Source organism: Rhinolophus hipposideros (genome assembly GCF_964194185.1).
Source record: "Rhinolophus hipposideros genome assembly, chromosome: 5".
NCBI classification, from domain to species: Eukaryota; Metazoa; Chordata; class Mammalia; order Chiroptera; family Rhinolophidae; genus Rhinolophus; species Rhinolophus hipposideros.
The window spans coordinates 98,671,276-98,692,233 of NC_138051.1; the positions used below are offsets into that span (position 1 = coordinate 98,671,276).

At 51.9% G+C, this 20,958-nt stretch overlaps 2 protein-coding genes across 19 annotated transcripts in view; one reads left to right on the forward strand and one right to left on the reverse strand.

Annotated features, from left to right (window-relative positions):
* WDR25 (WD repeat domain 25) overlaps positions 1 to 14,697 on the forward strand; it is a 130,674-nt gene extending 115,977 nt beyond the window's left edge. For all 5 annotated transcript variants that reach the window (XM_081049628.1, XM_081049626.1, XM_081049627.1 and 2 more), the window contains 3 exons: positions 10,131 to 10,301; positions 13,454 to 13,594; positions 14,219 to 14,697. In XM_081049628.1, the coding sequence (XP_080905754.1) occupies positions 10,131 to 10,301; positions 13,454 to 13,594; positions 14,219 to 14,440 (534 nt within the window). In that variant the 3' untranslated portion in view covers positions 14,441 to 14,697. The remainder of the gene's footprint in view (positions 1 to 10,130; positions 10,302 to 13,453; positions 13,595 to 14,218) is intronic.
* A 3,311-nt stretch (positions 14,698 to 18,008) lies between these two features.
* Positions 18,009 to 20,958, reverse strand: part of BEGAIN (brain enriched guanylate kinase associated) — a 45,531-nt gene continuing 42,581 nt past the window's right edge. For 4 of the 14 annotated variants that reach the window (XM_081048665.1, XM_081048664.1, XM_081048673.1 and 1 more), the window contains one exon: positions 18,014 to 20,235. In XM_081048665.1, the coding sequence (XP_080904791.1) occupies positions 18,931 to 20,235 (1,305 nt within the window). In that variant the 3' untranslated portion in view covers positions 18,014 to 18,930. Of the gene's footprint in view, positions 20,236 to 20,958 lie in introns of all 14 variants that reach the window. The other 10 variants (XM_081048671.1, XM_081048672.1, XM_081048663.1 and 7 more) reach the window with 5 other exon arrangements.

Genomic DNA, 20,958 nt, shown 5'->3' on the forward strand with positions numbered 1-20,958 from the left:
TACTTTCTAATTACCTTTTTGATCCATGGATTATTCAGGAGTGTGCTATTTATATTCCAAATACTTGGGAATTTTCCAGGTAACTGTTAGTGATTTCTGATTTAACTCCATTGTGGTCACAAAACATACATTGTATGTTTGAATCCTTTTACATTTATTGAGACTTGTTTGATGTCCTAGAATATGTCTATCTTGGTAAGTGTTCTGTGTACAATTGAAAAGAATGTATATTCTGCTGTTGTTGGGTGCAATGTTCTAGAAATATCAATTCAGTCAAGTTGATTGATAGTTTTATTCAAGTCTTCTATAGTCTTTCCGATATTTCTATTTATTTGTTCTATTAGTTAAAGAGCAGCTGGTTGAAATTTGGGACTGTAAAAGTGGATGTGTCGTATTTACTTTTTAAGTTCTATTAATTTTCCTTCATTTGTTTTCAAGCTTTAAAATTCTTACGTTTTCCTGATGAACTGACTCTTTCATCATTGTGAAAAGACCTTTTTTATCCTTGAAAGTGTTCTTTACTCCAAAATCTACTTTGTTATTAACATAGGCATTCCAAGTTTATGTTGATTACTGTTAGCACGGTACATCTTTTTCCATCTGTTTACTTTAACCAATTTGAGTCTTTATATTTAAAACACGTTTCTTGTAGGCAGCTTTGAGTTGGTCGTTGATCATTTATTTTAATTCTACATAACAATCTTTTCATTTGAACTGGTGTATTTATCCTGTTTTAATTAAGTGTAATTATTGATATGGTTGGGTTTAAATCTGACATCTTGCTATTTTTTTGTTTGTTCCAACTATTCTTTTGTCATTCTTTCTATCCTTCCCCTCTTTTTTCTTGGATTAATTTCGTATTTTTTTTATTTCATCTTATCTCCTTTGTTGTTTTATTGTCTGTAGCTTTGTGTTGTGGTTTATTTCCAGTGGTTGCTTTAGAGTTTATAGCATACTTCTTTATCTTACCAGTCTACTTTCCAGTCATACTATATCTCTTCTTGTGTAAGAACCTTACAACAATATACAAATTTTCAACTTTTCTCCTTAGGGTCTTCGTGCTACTGTTGACATACCTTTTACTACTATACATATTACAATTCCCACAATAGATTGTTATTTTTGCTGGAAACAGCAAGTTATTTTTAAAAAATACTTTAATGAAAAAAAGTATTTTATATTTCCCTACATATTTACTATTTTCATTGCTTTTAATTCTTTTGGGTCTAGTATTCAGGTCTAGTATAATTTTCTTTCTTCCTTAAGGACTTGCAATATTTGTTTTCAACAGTCGTGAATATTTCAGAGAACTTAATTGGAGGAAAATGGTCTTTTATATTTACCCAATCATATGCCATCACTATTACTCTTCCTTCCTGAAGTTCCAAGTTTTCCTCTGCTATTATTTTTCTTCAACCTAAAGAACTTTCTTTACCATTTGTTTTAGACAGAGCAGGTATGCTGATGACAAATTCAGTTAGTTAGTTAGTTTGTTTTTTCCAATCTGTCAGGCCTTTATTTCACCTTTATTCCTGAAGGATATTTTGATGCTAAAATTCTGGGTCACTACTCCTTTCTTTCGCCATTTTCGATATGTTCCACTATCTTTTGGCCTCCATACTTTCTGATGAGAAATCCATAGTATTTCAAATTATTGTTTATTTAATGCTTCATTTTATCCCCCTGGGTGCTTTCAAGATTTTTTTCTTTCAAGTTTTCAGAAGTTTGAGTATGATGTGTAAGGGGTTGGTGTTTTCTTTGATTTTATCCTCTATGTGGCTTGCTGAGCCTCTTCACTCTGTCAATTTATGCCTTTCAACAAATTTGGGCGCTTTGGATATACATATATATCCAAATATATATATATATATGTTTATACACACACACACACACACACACACACACATATGTATGTATTTGCACTGCTCTCTTTCCCCTCTCCTTCAGGAACTCCATTGACAAAAATATTTAAGCTTTTTATATTATACCACAGGTCCCTAAGGCTTTGTTCATTTTTGTTTCAGATTGAATTATTTCTGTCAGTCTACCTTCAAGTTCAGGGTCTGTCTTTTGTCACTTCCATTTTGTTATTGGGCTTATCCCGCGATTTAAAAAAATATTTTCAGATCTATTTTTATTTAAAAATATATAATTTCTGTTTCTCTATTGAGATTATCCATTCATTTCAAGAGTATTATTATAATGACTGTTCAAATGTGTCTGATAATTCCAACATCTGGGTATTTCAGAGTTGGCGTCTATTGTTTCACTTTTCTCATGGTTACTGTTTGCATTTTCCTGGTTCTTTATATGTCAAGTAATTTCAGAATATATCCTGCACGTTTTGAATATTATGTTTTGAGATCCTGGGTCCTATTAAAATCATGTGGAGAATAGTGATTTGTTTATCTCAACAGGCCACCAACCCTATTAGGTTCGGATTGTAAATGTTTCTCTCCTTCTGTGGGCAGTGTTCCATTTTCAATTCAGTATTAAACACCTTTGTGATGTTGAGCCACTAAACGGTTAGTTTCAGACTTCGGCAGTGGTTATGTGGTACTCCACTTCTCAAAGCTTTAGCTGTGCTTCTTTGATTGTATTCCACACATGTGTCCTGTAAGGATTGTCCTGGGACATCTGTCAGCTCATACACAGAATTAATTAGAGGATTCCCTTCTCAGCTCTCTCCTCTTTTGAATTTCTCCCTGACTCCCTGGCTCCCCAGGGCCTGCTTTCCTGGTTCTTCTGCCTAGAGAGATAGAGTTCTCTCAGTGTTAGCTTTGGACATTGTCACACAATGTCCACAACTGAGATGCCTTTCAAAGCAAAGTGGCTAACTTTGGAGAAAATAAAGGAAAAAAATAACATGGCTTTCCCTCTCCCTGTTTTGCTTTTGCTTTTGTTTTTTAAACAATATAGTCCCTTTCCCCCAGTTCTCCTATTCAAACTTTTTCCCCTTCTGGGTTTTGAGTACTTGTGCACCATCAGCTCAGTGCAGTTCTGCTGTTGGGGCTGGTATTGGGGCAGGACTGAGAGAGCAAGGAGGAGGTATTTTCTTTAATTTCCCCTATGCTCCCTGGCTTATAGGGGCCTATTTTCTTGTTCCTTTGACCAAAATGATGGATTTATTTCAAAATGTTTGCTGTTCATGCCCACTATGTAATTCCTTAATTCAGTCAGTCTGTGGGTCAACGTCACGAGTTAAAAGACCAAGAAAACACACACACACACACACACACACACACACACACACACACACACCTAAAAAATCCCACAAACATAGAGCCCCACTTACTATACTGGTGTTTCTTCAAATTTTGACTTCCTTCCCCTAACCCACCTGCTATTATTTACTTTTCAAAGTCTTCAGGTAGTTGCTTGAATTTTGTCCAGAATTTTTAGTTGTAATTTGTGGGAGAGAGTGAGAGGCCATGGTGGGTTTACTCCATTTGGGGTTAAAACTAGATTTCGTTCATATAAAAAATCCCGTCATTTTTTTCCTCTTTAGTTTGTTTTGAATCATTTTGATTGCTGTGTTCTTCTAGTTCACTAATGTGTTTTTTTTTTTTCTGGCAGTGTCTTCATCTGATGTTAATCCCATCTAACGTACCTTTCATCTCAACATTGTGTATTTCATCTCTAGAAGTTCAGTGAGGGTCTCATGTATCCTTCACATCTCTCCTCTACCTTTGTAAACATATGCTCTATAGTATAATAACTGTTGTAAAGCTCTGGTCTGTCATCTTGTCAGTGTAGCTGTGGGCGTAGCTGGGTTTAGAGACCAGAATCGGACTGCGGTGGTTACCCTTCTGTGGACAGAGCTAGGAAATGATTTTGTTGTTATAAAAAAGAATACATCATTGACAGTACTGATTTTTCCAATTCAAATTTGGGATCGCAGATTTTTTTCTCTAGCTTCTCTGCTTTTACATATTTTTTATTTCTTTTATACTGAAAATTTTTATTTCTATCTGCCAATTTTTTTGGTATATATTGACACTAGCAATGTAATGACTGAAAACAGTTTAAGATTTCTGCAGTTCTTTTTGTTCACAGTGTATATCTAATTAGGATTTACCATCAAATTACTGGTTTTCTGTTCATAATGTATATTCAACTTAGGATCTACCATTAAATTACTGTGCTTTAATGTCTCTTAAAATAAATCCTATGGTTAAGCGACCAGCTCAATACATGGTTAGTTTCATTTGCTTAATTTTGCTTTCACATTTTAGAGACTGCCTTTTAAGTTAATTTTGTTGTATAATGTTATAAAATATTACATTGTTCTGGAGAAGGAATTGGAGAACTACAGCCCCTGGGACCAATTTGGCCTTGGACTATTTTTGTATGGTCCTTGAGCTAAGAATGTTTTACATTTTTAAGCAGCTGTAACACACACACACACCTACTCTCACACACACACACACACACACACACACACACACACACACACACACTCAACAGTGACTACCTACTAGTGGCCCACGAACCCTAAAATATTTACTATTTGGCCCTTTACAGAAATTTTCTAAGTTTTACCTCCAACTCTGCCTCCTCTATTCTGTTCTCTCCCTCTGCTAGAGGCAGTCTCATTTATTTATTTACTTTATTTTTTGGTTTTTCTCTTTTTACCCTGTTTCCCCGAAAATAAGACCTAGCCGGACAATCAGCTCTAACGCGTCTTTTGGAGCAAAAATTAATATAAGACCCGGTATATATTATTTTATATTATATTATATTATATTATATTATATTATAATATTATATTATTGTATTATATTATATAAGACCCAGTCTTATATTATAGTAAAATAAAACCGGGTCTTATATTAATTTTTGCTCCAAAAGACGCTTTAGAGCCGATTGTCCAGCTAGATCTTATTTTTGGGAAAGACAGTACTGTTTTTTGTGTTTTTAATGTAAGCAAACACATATATTTAGTCGTATATCACGTCTTATACTTTCTTTCCACCCATTTTTCTCCCACTTTGCTTTTTTCACTGAGCAGTGTATTGAGGTCACACCATATAGCAGGGGGGGAGGCAGATCTCATTCTCTTTTTGGCTGCATAGCATTCTGGGTGTGGGGGGGTTGTACTGACGTTTATTTAACCGGTCCCTTTTTGATGTCCATTTGGGTCCTTCCAGTTTTTTATTTTCACAAGTAGTGCTGCTTTCAATGGCCTGTGCTTGGATCTCTTGGGGCTTTGCTGTGTCACTTTGGATCAGTTCCTTCAGTGGCCTGCCAGGTCATGCACGCGGCTGGGTGGCGAGGTGTGTCACTGTGCGCGAGGTGCCCAGGTTCTCTCCACAGGGACAGGACCACTTTGCATTTCTGTTGGTGGCATGTAGATGGACTGAGGCCCCAGAGCCACGTAATGGCGTGTGAGGTCAAATTTTTGGATTTTGCTAATTTGAAATTGTAATTTAAATTTTCACTTCTCATGAACAAGATCTCATTTCTTATGAGCAGGATCGAAGGACCAAGTAGATTTGAATTTATGTGAACTGTTCACTTCTCCTGCTCACGTTTCTGTAGAGCTACTGATCATTTTCATCTGTTTTAAGAAACTGTCTGTATATTAGGGGTAGGGAAGTTTGCCTCTAATATAAGTTGCAGATATACCCCCCATTTGTCTTTTTTACTTATTTATTTGCTTGTTTTTATGCCATGCGATAGTGTTTTTTTATTATTATTTTCATGTCATCAGATTTACCCATCTCTTGTCTTATTGCTTCTGGCCTTAGAGTCATAGCCAGGAAAGTTTCCCCCAGTCCCAGGTTATAGAAAACTTCAGTCATGTTTTCTTCTTAAAAGTCTTTAGTTTCTTTTTATTCTTAATGTAAATTTCTGGTCCTTTTTGAATTTACCAATAGCGTACTTTGGTGAACACTATCCTGTGTGAATGTCTACTTTTCCTTGTGTTAATTTAAACCCTAGAAAGTTTTACCCTTATGAATAGACCCCTCTCATCTTAGCATCTGAAAGAGACCAGTATGTTCATTTTCAGGGAGAAGGAATAGAAATCTGGGAAGAAGAGACTTGCCCAGGGACTCACGGCTCCATCCTGGGGCCTCTAGTTCTGGCCGGCTGGGGCAGAGAAGCTTTACGAGCGGTTGCTGCACTTTGGCCACTGAGCCAGGCCCGTCACCTTTGTTTACTGGCAAGCCAAAGGTTCTGTTACTGTCCGCACCTTACAAGTCTGGAGACTGAGCATGGAGAGGCGAGTTACTTGCCCAGGGCTACACAGTCAGTAATGGGCTGTCAGGCTCAGATACCCAGGTGTCTGCCTCCCACAGGGGAGGGAGAGGCGTCCGCCAGCCTCGCTGATGATGACGTGGCATTGAGCACAGTTGCTCTGCTCTTTGCTCCCACCCCACGTGGGAGCTCCTTGGAAAATCAGGTTTCCTTTGTGTCCATGTCACGGGCCACAAGAGAACCCTGTGAATGAGTGTCATCGCCCAGCCTGCCTGCTGGAACTGGTGGCAGTGGCTTCTTGCGTGTTGCTTCAGCCCCAAGTGCCGTCATGTTGCTGGCAGCCAAAGGAGTCCAGGTTGCTACTTTTCAAGTTGTCCTTTTGTTCATTCATCCATTTGTTTGTCTGCTCATCCACTTATCCACTCATTCATTATCCTGCCTGCAGTGTGCAGACCCAGTGCTGTCCCAGCATGACCCAGAAATGTGACATGTCTGTCCCCGGGAACTCACAGTCCTTGGGGTAGGCAGGCAACCTGGGCAGTCGGCTGAAGGAGCATAGGTCCTGTGGGAGCCCAGAGCCGTGTGTGCCCCACCAGAGGACTGGCAGGGGTACAGTGAGGGGAGCTGGCACCCACCGTGCTTAGAGGCGCAGAGGCCCAGGCTTCTGGTGGAGATGACTCAAAGGCCAGACCCGGAGAGAGAAGGGACATCCCTGGGACATGGTGAGTCAGCGGCTGGGCCAGGACTGGAGCCATGCCTGTGCCCCAACCCACACACTTGGAAGTGGCAGGGACCCAAGGAAGGGAAAGCGGTGCCTTCAGATGAGTCCCCAGCAGCAACTTACCCAGGTTTGTCTGGTGGGCCGAGCAGTTGGCGGACCTTCAGGACATTAGGTGATTTTCACCACAAATGAACATGTCATGATCATGTCTTCGCCTTTCCCCAAAGCCATAGACCTTTGGCCAAGCAGCTGCTTACCCGCCAGAAGAGTCCAGTGAGCCTCCCTTCTGGACCCAGCTAGTTAGGCCGTGTCGCGCCATCCCACGCCCCTGGGACGGGAGGCGCCAGCTGTCGGTGTAATTAAGGTTGCCATAAAACCCACCAGCTAGACACACGAATGGCTCCTTTGCTCTTTCCTGGGGCACGAGCAGTTGTGAAGGCGAGTAAATCATGTTCGGCAGCGATCACTTCAAAGGTCAGCCTACCACTTATGACAGCGTTATTGGCAGGGATCGCCCATAACACGGCTTGTTTCCCGGCCATTCAGTTTTATGAAGCCCTAATGAATTGGGCCATTTCCATCCATTCTCAGGAAACGCACAGAACAGTGGTTTTCGTTCTCCTGGAAGAGTTTGTGTTGGGAGGCGGGCAGTGTGCTGGGGGGGCATGCAGGTCGTTCTGTGGTGGACAGGCCGAGCACCCCTGGCTCCTTGCTCTCTCTGAGTCTTCATGCCACCCTCTGGGAGAAGCTACCTCCCACCGTCGCTGTCGTCATATTTGTGTGAACCCACCACCAGTGGCTGGCATGTACCGGACACTCAGCGAGTGGCAGAGAGGGCCCTCCTCTTCCTCCACCCTTTCCTGGGCCGATGTGTTTTCCAGCCCAAGTGGGGAATCGAGGTGCTGCTGCTGGAGGGGGCTGAGGTGCAAAGGCCCAAACGGGCCCACAGGGGCTCACAGTCCTGCTGGTGCCTGTGGAAGCCTGCCACTGGCCATTCTCTGTGGGCTGGTGGGGCTTCAGGGGCTGCTGTGTCCCCCCCGCCACCGGGCTGTGTCCAGGGACATGAGCTGGGCCAGACGCACTCCTCTCCTGCCTGTGCTCCCCTCACCCTCACTTGAACTGTAGTGAGAGAGAGGGTTTCTGGAAAAGGGGGAAGGGAGGCATTCAGACCCCATGCAGCCTAGGCCAGTGGAGACCTGGGTGGCTTTTGGGGAGGGTGGTTTAAGCGAGGGGAGACTGGAATGGCTGTGGGATGGGAGGAGCCGGTAAGGAGATAGCTTCAGAGCCACGATGATGGGGACTCCTCAGCATCCCTCGCCTCCAGAATAGTTCCAAACACTGCAATGGTGGGCCACGTCCCCTCCCAGGCCCTAGATGGCTGCTCCAGCTCCAGACTGGGCCGGCGGAGCCACTCGTCAGCAGTGCAGCCGCTGTGCCCCTCCTGGCCAGGGCTCCAGAGCTTTCCTCCCAGTCCACACTGTGATTCAGGGATCCCCTGGGAGGGCAGAGCGGCTCGTGGAATCCTGGTGCAGGGATGGAGAGAGGGAGGACGGGAGGGAGGAGCCCGCGCTGCCTGTGGAGCAGCTATACCCGCTGGCCAGTAAGGACAGCCCCTCCTCCTGCCCTGTTCAGAGGCCTGCAGGGCTGCCCTCTCTGTTTCTGGACCACTCCTCAGGCTTGAGGAGGCCCTCCCTGAAATCGCCCTCGCTGGGGGCTGCTTCTGAAGCAGCTCAGAGAAGGTCAGTCAATTGTTGCCCACCATCCCCCAGGAATTTTTTCCAACATTTACTGAGGTAAGATTGGCCAACAGGAGACTGGGATGTGGCCCAGGGAAGCAGCCAGGCTGGGGAGAGGCTCCAACACGGCTGGCTGTGTGATCTTGAGCAAAGGCCTGTGTCTGAACCTCAGTGTTCCTCATATGGAGAGTGGGCCTCCATCCCCACCACCCCCACCCCTACCCCGTCTCAATTGGATTTATGGAGTGCTGCATTTAATGTGAATTTGACTTACATACGTTTGAAAGAGGGCGATAGAAAATAAAAGTCTGCAACGTTTGAAAGGCCGCGAACTCCAGTTAAAAAAAAATTTGTCAACATGGCTCATTTTACAGCTGGGCGTGGGCGTGAGTTGGGTAGGGATGGGGTGAGGGGGGTGCAAAGGTACCGAGAACTCTGTTTATGCTTCGGCCACATGGTGGCGCCCTGCGAGCTGGGAAGTAGGCGGCCAGGCAGGCCCCAAGCACTGTGTTCTGGCCTGTTGCTCAGTATTGCAATTTAAAGTCGCGTAGTCCATGAATTTGTTAAATGGGGGTTCTTGTTACTCCTGGTACTGGGACCCCCCTCTCTCACCTGCCACTGCCAAAGCAGTTGTCTTAGAACGGAAGGCGAATGTGATAAAATGCGCTAGGGGTGGGCGAGTAGCTCGGTTGGTTAGAGCTTGGTGCTGGTAATACCAAGGTTGCTGGTTCGATGCCCGCATGGCCCACTGTGAGCTGTGCCCTCCTTAAAAAAAAACGCTCTAAAGAAAGCGGAACAACTACTTGATACTTAATCACGTTAGATTACGAGGCAGGAGGCTAGAATATTGGCGACGATGCTAATCAAGAATGTCTTTAAAGCTAACCTGCTCACCATGGTTCTGGCTCTGTGGTCTTTACGAACACTCGCTCCCAGTAACACAGCCACTACTCCAGGGCCAATAGGCTGGGACTTTGGGAGCTTATATTATGTGCCGTCTTCAGAAGCAAGACCCTTTTACAAGTATGGCTCTGGATTGATGGGCATCACCGATGCCCCTTAGGTGCCCTTGGCTAGGCATGGGCCCTGCCCTCAGGTCACCTTCATCAGGCACCAGCTGTTCCCTAGGGAACCAGTCTGGCAGGGGAGATCGTCTAGCATCCTTGGGCCCAGTGCCAATGGATGTGGAATGGGCACGGGAGGGGGGCTTTCCACCGGGAGGGGCCATCAGGCAAGGCTGTGGGAAGTATCGTGGGGCAGGTCTTAAGGGAGACAGACGTTTGCCTGGTGGAGCAGGAGGGTCCCGAGGTCTCCCTGTATCAGGCCCCAACTCCATGGCTGCTCAGCCTGCAGCACCTCACCCCACCCTGCCCTCACTGAACCCGCCTGCCCTCTGGCGCTTGGTGCACTCCCTGCGGGCATGTGCCCTGTGCTGCTGGGCTCACCAGCATGACAGATGCCTGCTTTTGCAGGTGGTGAGAAGCTACAAGGCGACGGTCCAGCAGACCTTGGACATCCTCTTCCTCCAGGAAGGCTCTGAGTTTCTGAGCAGCACGGACGCTTCGAGCCGGGACTCCGCTGACCGCACCATTATTGCCTGGGACTTCCGGAGCTCCGCCAAAATCTCCAACCAGATTTTCCATGTGAGAAACCCTATTTGCCATCACTTTCAGTTTCAGCCCCAGGATGAATCTATGTAGCCCTAGGCTTTCTGGGGTCCCCGTCACTTCCTGCAGAAAACTGTTCAGTAGGCAGGATCTTTAGGGACAGATTGACTGCCTGAAATCTCTAGGGTGGGGGACGGCAAGTTCAGGTCCAGGCCTGGCCAGAGAACCTTTCACAGGCTCCCCGATAACAATGATTCCCTAACTGTCCTCCGGCTCAGCCCTGCCCAGCACAGCCACCCCACAGGGTAAAGGTATGGAGTGGCAGCTTGGTGCAGATCGATGGGAAGATGGCCAAGCAGCCCAAGACATCCCTACCCTTCCTCTACCATGCTAGCCAGTGCACAGGTCTCCGTTCTGCCCTTGCTGAGTGGCTTTGGCAGGGGTTGTAACTTGGGAGTTAAAGCAGGAATGACAGAGTTAGGCCACCTGCATTAAACTCCTGGATTCACCACTTACAAGCTGGAGAGCCCTGAGCCCCTTATTTAGCCTCTTTGATTCTCATTTTCCTCTTAGAAAATTGAGGGTGAAAATATTACTTGCCTCATTGTATGGTTTGGAAAATTTAAAGAGAGAATGCTTATAAAGGATCTAGCACAGTGCCAGGCACAGGGAGTGCCCCATAAATGTATTACCTAACGTCACCACTGCCACGATTGTCACCAACATCATCCTCATCACCAACCTTATCACCATCACCACCGTCACTGTCTTCACCACCATCGTCGCCACCTACACCATCTCCATCTCCATCTCCATCACTGTCATCATCTCCCTCACCATCACCACCATCATCACCGTCACTGTTGTCACCACCATTGTCCTCACCTTCGCCATCACCCCCATCCCATCACTACCATCTTCATAATCTCCATCGCCATCTTCACCACTGTCATCTCCATCACCACCACCACCACCACCACCACCACCACCATCAGCACCATCACCAACGTCACCACCATCACCACCACCACCACCACCACCACCACCACCATCACCAACGTCACCACCATCACCACCACCATCACCACCATCACCACCACCACCATCACCACCATCATTATAACCATCACCATCACCATCACCACCATCACCACCATCATTATAACCATCACCATCATCACCACCACCCCCATCACCACCACCACCATCAGCACCGTCACCAACGTCACCACCATCACCATCACCATCACCACCATTATAACCATCACCACCATCACCACCACCACCATCACCACCACCACCATCACCACCATCATTATAACCATCACCATCACCACCATCACCACCATCATTATAACCATCACCATCATCACCATCATCACCATCATCATAACCATCATCACCACCACCCCCATCACCACCACCACCATCAGCACCGTCACCAACGTCACCACCATCACCATCACCATCACCACCATTATAACCATCACCACCATCACCACCACCACCATCACCACCATCACCACCACCACCATCACCATCAACACCATCACCACCATCATTATAACCACCACCACCATCACCACCACCATCACCATCACCACCACCACCACCATCAACACCATCACCACCATCACCATCAACACCATCACCATCACCATCATCACCACCACCACCATCACCACCACCATCATCACCATCAACACCATCACCACCATCATCATCCCTACCATCACTATCATATCACTACCATCATCATCTTTCAAGATTTCAAATAAGCCATGATTAATCTCTTTGGTGTTCTCACCTGAACTTAAATACACACACACACACACACACACGACACACCTTTTCCCTCTCCCTGCTTTTCCCTTGTTCACAGACTGCTCTAAGTGACCCTGAGCAAACTTACCTCTAGACCTTCACTTCAGGGCTCTAGTGCAGCCTCCTGGGAAGGACAGGTCCTGGGAGGGGCCAGGAGGGCAGCCCTTGCAGAGAGCAGGAGAAGTGAGTGAGGGGGATGAAAGTGCTGTGTGCCTGAGCCGTTGGCCCTCTTAGAATCAGGTAAGCAGGTTCTCTACTGGGCAGTGTCATGCCAGGAGCTCATTATGGGGCCCCATGGCCTCCATGCCTCTGAGGGGCATTAGTCTGCTCCCCACTTTGCCCTCTGAGTTTGGGCTCACTTAGCAACAACTAAGGGCAACTCTTAGGACATGGAAGGACAGTGCAGTTGAGAAGGGGGAGTTTCTAGGGGTGTTTCTGTGTGACCTGAGCGCATCAGAGATTGCCCCGCCTGGGTTTTGAACATGCTGTTCATGCATTCCTCTCTGCTTGGCCGTTCACCTCCTCACTTAATGTGCATTTGGTTGTGTGGGCCTCTGGGCTGGGTGGGCTGCCATGAGGGCTCATCATGGAGGGGGCGGAGATGGGCACGCCGCTTCATTTTCTATCGCTGTGTAACACAGAGATAAAACCATGAGAAATGTACTCCCTCAGACTTCTGGAGGCCAGCAGTTTGTAATCAGTGTCACCGGGCTGAGGTCAGTGCCGGCAGGGCACGCGCCCGCTGGAGGCGCTTGGGGGTGTCTGCCCCTTGCCGCGTCCAGCGTCTGGCGCTGCTGGTGATACGTGGCGATGGCTACATCCCCCCAGTCTCTGCGCCAGTGTCTTTAGATCGCTCTCTGCTCCTTCTTCACATCACCTTGTCAGCGTGTCTGATCTCCCTCAGCCTCCCTTTTGTAAGGACACACGTGGCTGCAATAATATAGGATAATCTCCCCATCTCAGCACCCGTAACTTAGTTACATCTGCAAAGACCCCGCCTTTTTTAATATATTAGGTGACATTCATTGGTCCCAAGAATATATTGGGGGGAGCATTTTTCAGTCTACCGCAAGGGCCATGACCAAGGAGTGAGGTGACCCCCTAGAAGCTGTGAAGTACAAGGAAAACATCCTCCCTGGTGCCTCCAGAAGGAGCCAGCCCTGCTGACTCCTTGAGTTTAGTCAAGGAGACCCGTGTGCGACTTCCGACGTCCAGCAGCAATAGGAACCATACAGACCCCTAAGCCAGGGGCCGGGAGGCGAGTACAAGGCCCACAGGCAGTGTGCTGGGCAGCGCGCCTGGCAGCGGTGACAGGCCCAGGCGGCAGCCGCCTCCACCCTGTGTGTGGCCCCGTTCTCTCTCAGGAGAGGTACACCTGCCCCAGCCTCGCCTTGCACCCGCGGGAGCCTGTGTTCCTGGCGCAGACCAATGGCAATTACCTGGCCCTCTTCTCTGCTGTGTGGCCCTACCGGATGAGCAGAAGGCGTCGCTACGAAGGGCACAAGGTATACTGTCCCTGTCCCCCGCCCCCCGCCCCCAGTAGGTAGCTGAGCACTGGTCCCAGAGCCCCCCGCCAGACAATGCCAGCGATGGACTTGGGGCCCCAGCACGCACGGACCTTCTGTCCAGCAGATTCCATTTTCTCCTTCCCAGGTTACCACATGTATGTGGCCCGGTCTCCACTCAAGGCCCTGGGCCACATCTGGCCCTGCCCCAGGTCCTAGCTGCTGGGCAGGAAAGGTTTCTCCTGAGTCTGTGGCTCACATGGACTGGTCACGGGTGGGGGTGGGGAGAGGGACAGAATGGGGGTGGGGCTATTTCCAGCTCTGCCCCTTCTCCCTGCTGAGGCCTGCTTCACTCGGGTAGAGGGGGCCGGGGACTTGGTGACTGTCGGCGAGCCATTCCAACTGGCTTCCCCTGAACTAGCCTCGCGAAGCAGTCCACAGCAGGACCCCAGCCTCCTGGACAGGCTCAGGCTTTGCCTGGGGGGAGCTGGGTGTGACGCCCAGCACTGCTCCTGGCCTGCCCCTCTGTAGAGTGAGTGTAATGACCCCTGCCTCACAGGCGCCGTGAAGATCGAATGTGCGTAGGGCCCTGGTGTGGCCTGCTCACCCTGTCACCCTCTGCAGGTGGAAGGCTACTCTGTGGGCTGCGAGTGTTCCCCAGACGGAGACCTGCTGGTGACGGGCAGCGCAGATGGCCGGGTCCTCCTGTACTGCTTCCGCACGGCCAGCAGAGCACGGACGCTGTATGGGCACGCACAGGCCTGTGTTGGCACCACCTTCCACCCCATACTGCCCTCCGTCCTTGCCACCTGCTCCTGGGAGGGTGACGTTAAGATCTGGCACTGAGCTTCCTAGCGCGGAACCTTCCAGACGTCGGCCAGTCCCCAGGCTCCCCTTTTTCTTCGGGGTGGATGGGAGTTAATGCTGAGGTTGGCTTTGGGGTCAGACCCAGCTGGAAGCTTCCTCCGCCACCCTATGGGCCTCAGTTTCCTCATCTGTGAAATGGGGACCAGACTCCTTTTGTCTCAGGGCTATGCGGTCTGCATTAGTGAAGGGACCTGGGAAGCTGTCAGCGGTGCTCAATAAACAGGAGTGTTTTGCTATTTCTTAGTTTATCCCAGCAACTAGCATGTGTTGGCACTTCCTCTTACCGCCCCACTCCCAAGCCCCTGGAGCTTCGAAACAGAGAATGGTGGGAGCTTTAGATGGGACAGCCCCTCTCTGCTGGTCCTGATGAGGGGGTCCCTGGGGCAATGGGGTGCTCAGGGTGCACTGGGTCTTCTGTCTGCCCTCAGAAGCTCTGTGCCAGAGCTTGGCAGGCCCGGTCAGTCTCACAGGGCCCAGGCCCAGCCTGCTCAGGCTCAGGCCCTTCTCCCTCCCCACAAAGTATGGCCAAGCTGTGCCCCTGGGTCTGCCTCAGCCCTGGGGTCCTCTGGGCTCCTTCTTGCCCACATGAGTGCATCTGCCCTAGTGGAGAAACAAAGGGCCCTTGAGGAACTCCAGGAAGTGGGGCTGTAAAAACCCAGCTCCCCAGGGATCGGGGCCAGCCGATGAGCTCTGAACCCTCCCAGGACCGTAACTGAGGGGCTGCCCCAACAGCCCAAGGATGCCCCGACAGGTGGGGTTGGGGACCACAGGTGCCATGGTTCAGGGCAGAGGGCTTCCTGCAGCCTTGGATGGCTTCCTGGAGGAGGCAGATCACAAGTTGGTGAGGAGGGATACTTGCAGGAGTCAGTGAGGAAACCAGAGAAGACCTGAGGAGGAGGCCCATGGGCGGGGAGGGGTGTTGGGGGAGGAGCTGCGGGAGTGGTGGGTGCCCAGCTTCGCCTCTCCAGAACCTGGTTCCAGCCCAGCTCTGCTATCAGTATAGCGTCTTCACGCTGGCCACTAATGAAAGTTCTGACCCTCCTGGGGCAGGGGTCCATCCAGGGCTCCCCAGAAGCCATTGTGGCTGTTTTTTTTAGCACTACTCCTCTGTGGGTTTGATTTCTCAACTCAGTGCCCTGTGGGTGCCAGCTGGCTGCAAGCCCCTCCCTTTTCTTAGGTGACTCTATTGGGAAGAATGGCAGGTGTACTCTATACCTTTATCTGTTTCTTCTTCTGAATGCTCACTCTGATCCTCTGCAAGGTGGTGAGGAGTTCACCATTTGCAATTTTAAAATAAGAAAGCTAAATTTAGAAAGTGTGGAGCAGGAATGAAAAAGAAGTGTGGGCTGTCCCTGCACCCACCTTCCTGGGCTGTGTGCTCACCTTAACCTCACCTACCCATCTGAGCTGTGGATCTGAGGCCATCATGGGAGAACAGTTTCCTCTGGAGATGCCAGCGCGTGGCTGTGTGAGCTGCCAGGCCTGGCGTGACTTTGGCGAGTGGAGCCAATGCTCGTATCCCCTGCAAGATGGGCATAACGCCCACTGTTCAGTTGAGGAATCCGCTGCTTGGAGGGCAGAGGGCTGTGCCCAGCACCATCGGACCCCAGACCCTGTGCTCTTCCCTTCCCTCGGGAACCCCCTCTGGCACAGCCTGAGCGGGGCTGTCCATGGGACCATCACCTGCCTCGGGACCCCTGGGAATCTCATTAGTCACTGTCCTGAGGCTCCAGAGGGGAACTGGACCAGAGGGGCCTGGGACTTGCCCAAGGTCACACAGCTAGCTGGTGGCCGAGACCCACTCTGCACTGACCTGCTGGGGGTTGAGAGAGAATGTACATGGGCGGGTGGGCAGATGGTGGGTGCACAGACGGGGTCCCATTGGGGGATGGCAGGATTCTGAATGAAAGGAGAAGGGGTAGTTGGTGAAGGAGGGCACCCCCACCAGCTGCAGCTGGCTTTCAAGGCCCTGGCAGGACAGCTCTGTGAGGTCCGGAGGCCTACTAGGGGGGCCTCAGGCTCTGAGGTGACAACACAGGGCCAGGACCCCAAATCTGAGAAGGGTGTCTGGTCCAGGCCTGCATAGCCCTGGGGGTTCCCAACCTTGCTGCTCAGTCGCATGGCTGACATAGGGGTGGAGGGCTGACCTGGCCCCGCTCCACTCTGGGAACACCTCTGAGCACTCGCTGGGTGCCAGGAGCTGCCTGTTTTTCCCTCCACCCTTCCAGTTGCCCCCTAGTTCAGCGAGGGTCACGTCCCCTCATGGGTGCCCGTGGGGAAACAGTCCCAGAGAGGGGAGCAGGATCCCAAGCCTCTCCACAGTCCCCTGAGGCTCCAGGAGGCTGCTTCCTGGGGTGCGTGTGCTCCTGGGGGAGGCAACCGGTCAGCTCTGGCCTTCCCTGCCCAGGCATGCTGGGAGCCACAGGGGAGGACTCCCCCCTCCTTGGGGTCGAGTGGCAAGAGGAAGACCCACCTTGGAGACTCGAAGCTGGGTGGGCCAGGGAACTTGAAGGCGTGCCCCGGGCTAAGGTCCCCAGCAGGAAGTGCCAGTCTCCTGGACGCAGCAGATGTGAATCCCCCCTGGAGCTGGGGCCGCCATCCTAGGCCTTGCAGAACCCCACGCATACATCCTCAGGGCATCGATGAGCGTGCGTCAAAGATCACCAGGCACACAGAGAAGGCAACGTGTGCAGGAAGCAAGAGAAACAGATCCGCACACTCCGCAGGATGGAGACGGCGAACCACTGTGCCCACTATGTTTAAGGAATTTATAAAAGACAAGCTTGGAAATGGCTCCAGGGAAGAGAAAGCTGTTAGAAAGCACAGTGGATTTGTAAAACCACCAGACAGAACTTCTGGAAATGGAAAACATTAGTAACCAAAATGGAAAACTCAGTGGCTGTGTTTGCTAGCTGAATGGACACAGCAGGAGAGATTAGTGAAGACAAAGCACGTGGGTCATATGGGACAGAGGGCACCAGACAGAGAGGATACAGTTAGGGGGAGAGAGTGGGCAGATAAATACTTTTTAAAACATAATAATTGAGAATTTTTCCAGAAGCGATGAAATACATCAATCCACAGATACAAGACTCCCTACGGATTCCTAAGAAGGACAAATCCACGGCCAGACACATCTCAGGGAAACTGAGGAAAACCCAAGTCAAAGGGATTTTGAAAAACTGGAGAGAACTAGGCATTACCATCAAAGAATATTTGTGGGCAGTTGGGGCGGGGGGACTGACAGTGAGGACAGTGAGTCCCCACACCAACAGGAAGCCCTAGGACATTGCAAATGGCAGCCCTTGTGTAGAGGGAGCGTGACCACCAGCTAACATCTGCCTCAGTGAGAATACCCTTCAAAAATGGGGCAAAGTAATCACATCTTCAGAGAAGTAAAAACTGGGAGAGTTTCTCACCAGCAGAGCCACACCAAAGGAAATCCAAAGGAATCATTAGGCAGAAGCCAAGTCTGAGATGCAGGAAAGAATGGGGGATGTAAATACAGGAACACTGTATAAAAGCGCAATAATAATATCTAGTGGTTAAGACGGTGGAACAATTCAAACTCTGGACAATAAGGCACTGAGGTGGGGGAAGCAGAGTTGTCGTCAGGAGCCCACTCTGGCCTCAGAGTGAAGGACGAGATGGGGGTAGGACAGCCAGGGCCACAAAGGATCAAAAGGCAGTGGGGAGAAGAAACATCCCAAACCAAAATTCTTTCCACCGATGTCTTTTATTAATGAATGTAAAATACAGTACTAACGAGACAGCATGCATCGCAGACGACAGGAAAGCAAGCTACAGAAACAGGAGTCGGAGGGCCTCATTACGTCTGAGGTAGAGCGAGGTGGTGCCAGGGAGCGGGACACGGGGGACAAGCACCGGCCCCACTCGGGACGACGGACCACGGAAGAGCTGGGGTGGTGTGTTGGCCACACGGCGGAAACAGTTTAAAAACATTTCACATCGTTTCACCCGCTGCAGTTCCCCCTTTGCGGACAGAGCTTTGGGGTTCCCTTGTCATTGGCTCACTGGGTGTCTCCACAGGACACCATCCTTCCTTCCAAGGGGCAGGCCCCACTTGCCCTCACCCGAAAAATAAAGGAGCTTTGTGTTGAAAACGCCAAGGCTGCCATCCAGGGAGCTGGAGGCCAAGTGCGTTAAGAAAGACCCTTTTTCTCTAGAAAAATAGTTTCACTTTATAAAAGGGGGGATGCTCACTGACCTCGGGTGGGGAAGGGTGTTGGTGTGTGAAAAAGTGTTCTCGGGGACATTCCGTCGTGGTGGGGTTGGGACGGACAGGGTGGCAGGCACCCTCCTCTCAGCCTGGACTGGGGTACGAGGAAGAGAGGGGTGCCCTTGTGGGAAAGGCCGGGCGACGGGTGTCTGGGGAGACGCCGCGGCCCCCTCCAGTGCCCGGGGGTGGTGGCGTGGGGTGGCCTGGGCCTCGGCCCGCAGGCAGGCGCTCAGTTGAGCAAGGTTCCGTAGAGCTGGGCTTTCGTGAGGCTGTCCTTGCGGCTCAGCCCGGAGCCCCCAGTCCGCGGGAAGGCCGGCTGGGGGCTGGGGCGGGCGGCCGGGTGCCTTTCCGGGGAGGCCTCCATGGAGCTGGGCTCCAAGGAGCCCCGGGAGCTGTGGGGGCTGTGCTCGCGCTCGGGGCTGCCGGCCGCCCCGCCCCGCCCGTCCCCGGTTCCCTCGCTGGCGGCGTAGCTGGGCAGCGGGTCTGCGGGGCCGCCCGCGCGGAGGAAGCAGGGCTCCGCCAGGCGGCCCTGGGGGCGCTCGTCGCCCTCCGAGAAGCGGCCGGCCTTGTAGCTGGCGTAGAGCGGGCCGGCGCGGGCCTCGGCCTGCTCGCCGGGGCTGCCCGCCCCGTAGTAGCGCTCCGAGAAGCTGCAGGGCGACGCGCGGCCCGCGGCGGCCGGGAAGGAGTAGGCGCCGACGTCCTCCACGCTCAGGGGCCGCCACTGGCCCCGCGCGTCCTCCCCGGGCAGCCGGGCCGACCCCGGCTGGGCCCGCAGGCTCCACAGGTTCGGGGGCATCAGGGCCTGCCGGGGGCCCGGCGAGGCCGGGAAGCGGAAGGGCTCGGCCGGGTAGGGCGACACGGTCCGCGCGAAGCCCGGCGCCACCTCGGCGTCCCGCGGGGCGGCGGCCTTGGCGAAGCGCGGGCTGCCCGGGAAGGCGGCGGCGGCGGGCGGCCGGCGCGGGAAGCGCTGCTCGCGGCCGCCCAGGTAGACGGCCTGCTGCGCGGCGCCGAGCGAGCCGGCCGGGCCGGGCTCCTTCTCCTCCGACGTGGCGCTGAAGCTCGAGTAGGAGCTGGACGTGGGCAGGGAGCCCGCGTAGCCCGGGAAGGCCTCGCGCCGGAAGCCCGCGGGGAAGGCGGCCGCCTCGGCCTCCGCCTCCTCCTCCTCCTCCGCGGCGCTGTCGGTGGAGTTCTGGGCCCGCAGGAAGCCCACGTCGCTCACGGGCGCGTCCACGCTGGGCCGCCGCTCGTGCCGCCGCTCCTCGGGGCAGTAGAGGGCCGTGTCGCTGCAGTAGATGTCGCCCTTGTAGGGGGGCCTCGGACCCGGCTTCTCCGCGCCGTCCCCGAAGGCCAGGTCGCGCGCCGAGGCGTCCGACAGGCGGGAGGACAGGCTGCCGGGCTCGGGCTTCTCCAGCACCTTGGCGATGACGCAGGCGGGGACGCTGTCCGCGTAGGCCGGGTGGCAGAGCGGGGAGGGCAGGCTGCAGCCGTGCTTCTCCATGTGCAGGCTCACGCGCTCCTGGAAGTCCGAGGGCAGCTGGACCCACAGGGGTGTCAGGGGGACGGAGGGAGGGGACAGGGGTTGAAGTCAGCCCAGGACCTGCAGCCATGACCAACCCACAGGCTGGCGGAAGGACGAGAGGGGCTTCTCCAACGGTGCCGGGACCCTGCATCTCACAAGCTCTGGGGTCCCCGGAGGACCCCGGTCACCTCTGCCCCCCAGCCCACTCCAACGGGGCCCCTCAGAGCTAGGAGGCTGGAATCCGGGTCTAACTCGGCCCCTCTCGGGGGAACAGTTCCCTCCCCGGCTTCCTCCCACGGAGGGGCTGACTTGCTCTCCTGGGTGCTTCTATAGAGACAGACTCAGACACAGATGCAACAAAGATTGAGGGCCTGGGCCAGGCGCCCCGCAGTTTCCGCACGAGCGCCTGGTGCCTTGTGGGGATGTCCCGCTACTGTTTGATCTATTTTGTGAGTGTTTTAGGTGTGGCCCAGGCCCAAGGTGAGGGGACGTGAACCGAGGCCTGGGTGAGGGGAGTGTATGGAGGGCAGGGGCAGCCTGGCCAGCGTGGGGGGTGGGGGGCCCTGGACCAGCCTGGCTTTGGCACCAGAGAGCCCTGTGGCCTTGGCTGAGTCGCTCCCACGTGAAGCCAGTTCTCTTGTCTCTGAAATGGGCAGCACTGTCAGTAATTGTGCCCAAACCAAACCATAGGGCTTCTGTGAGGTTCACAGAGGGTCTCTCTGCCTCATTTACTCTGCA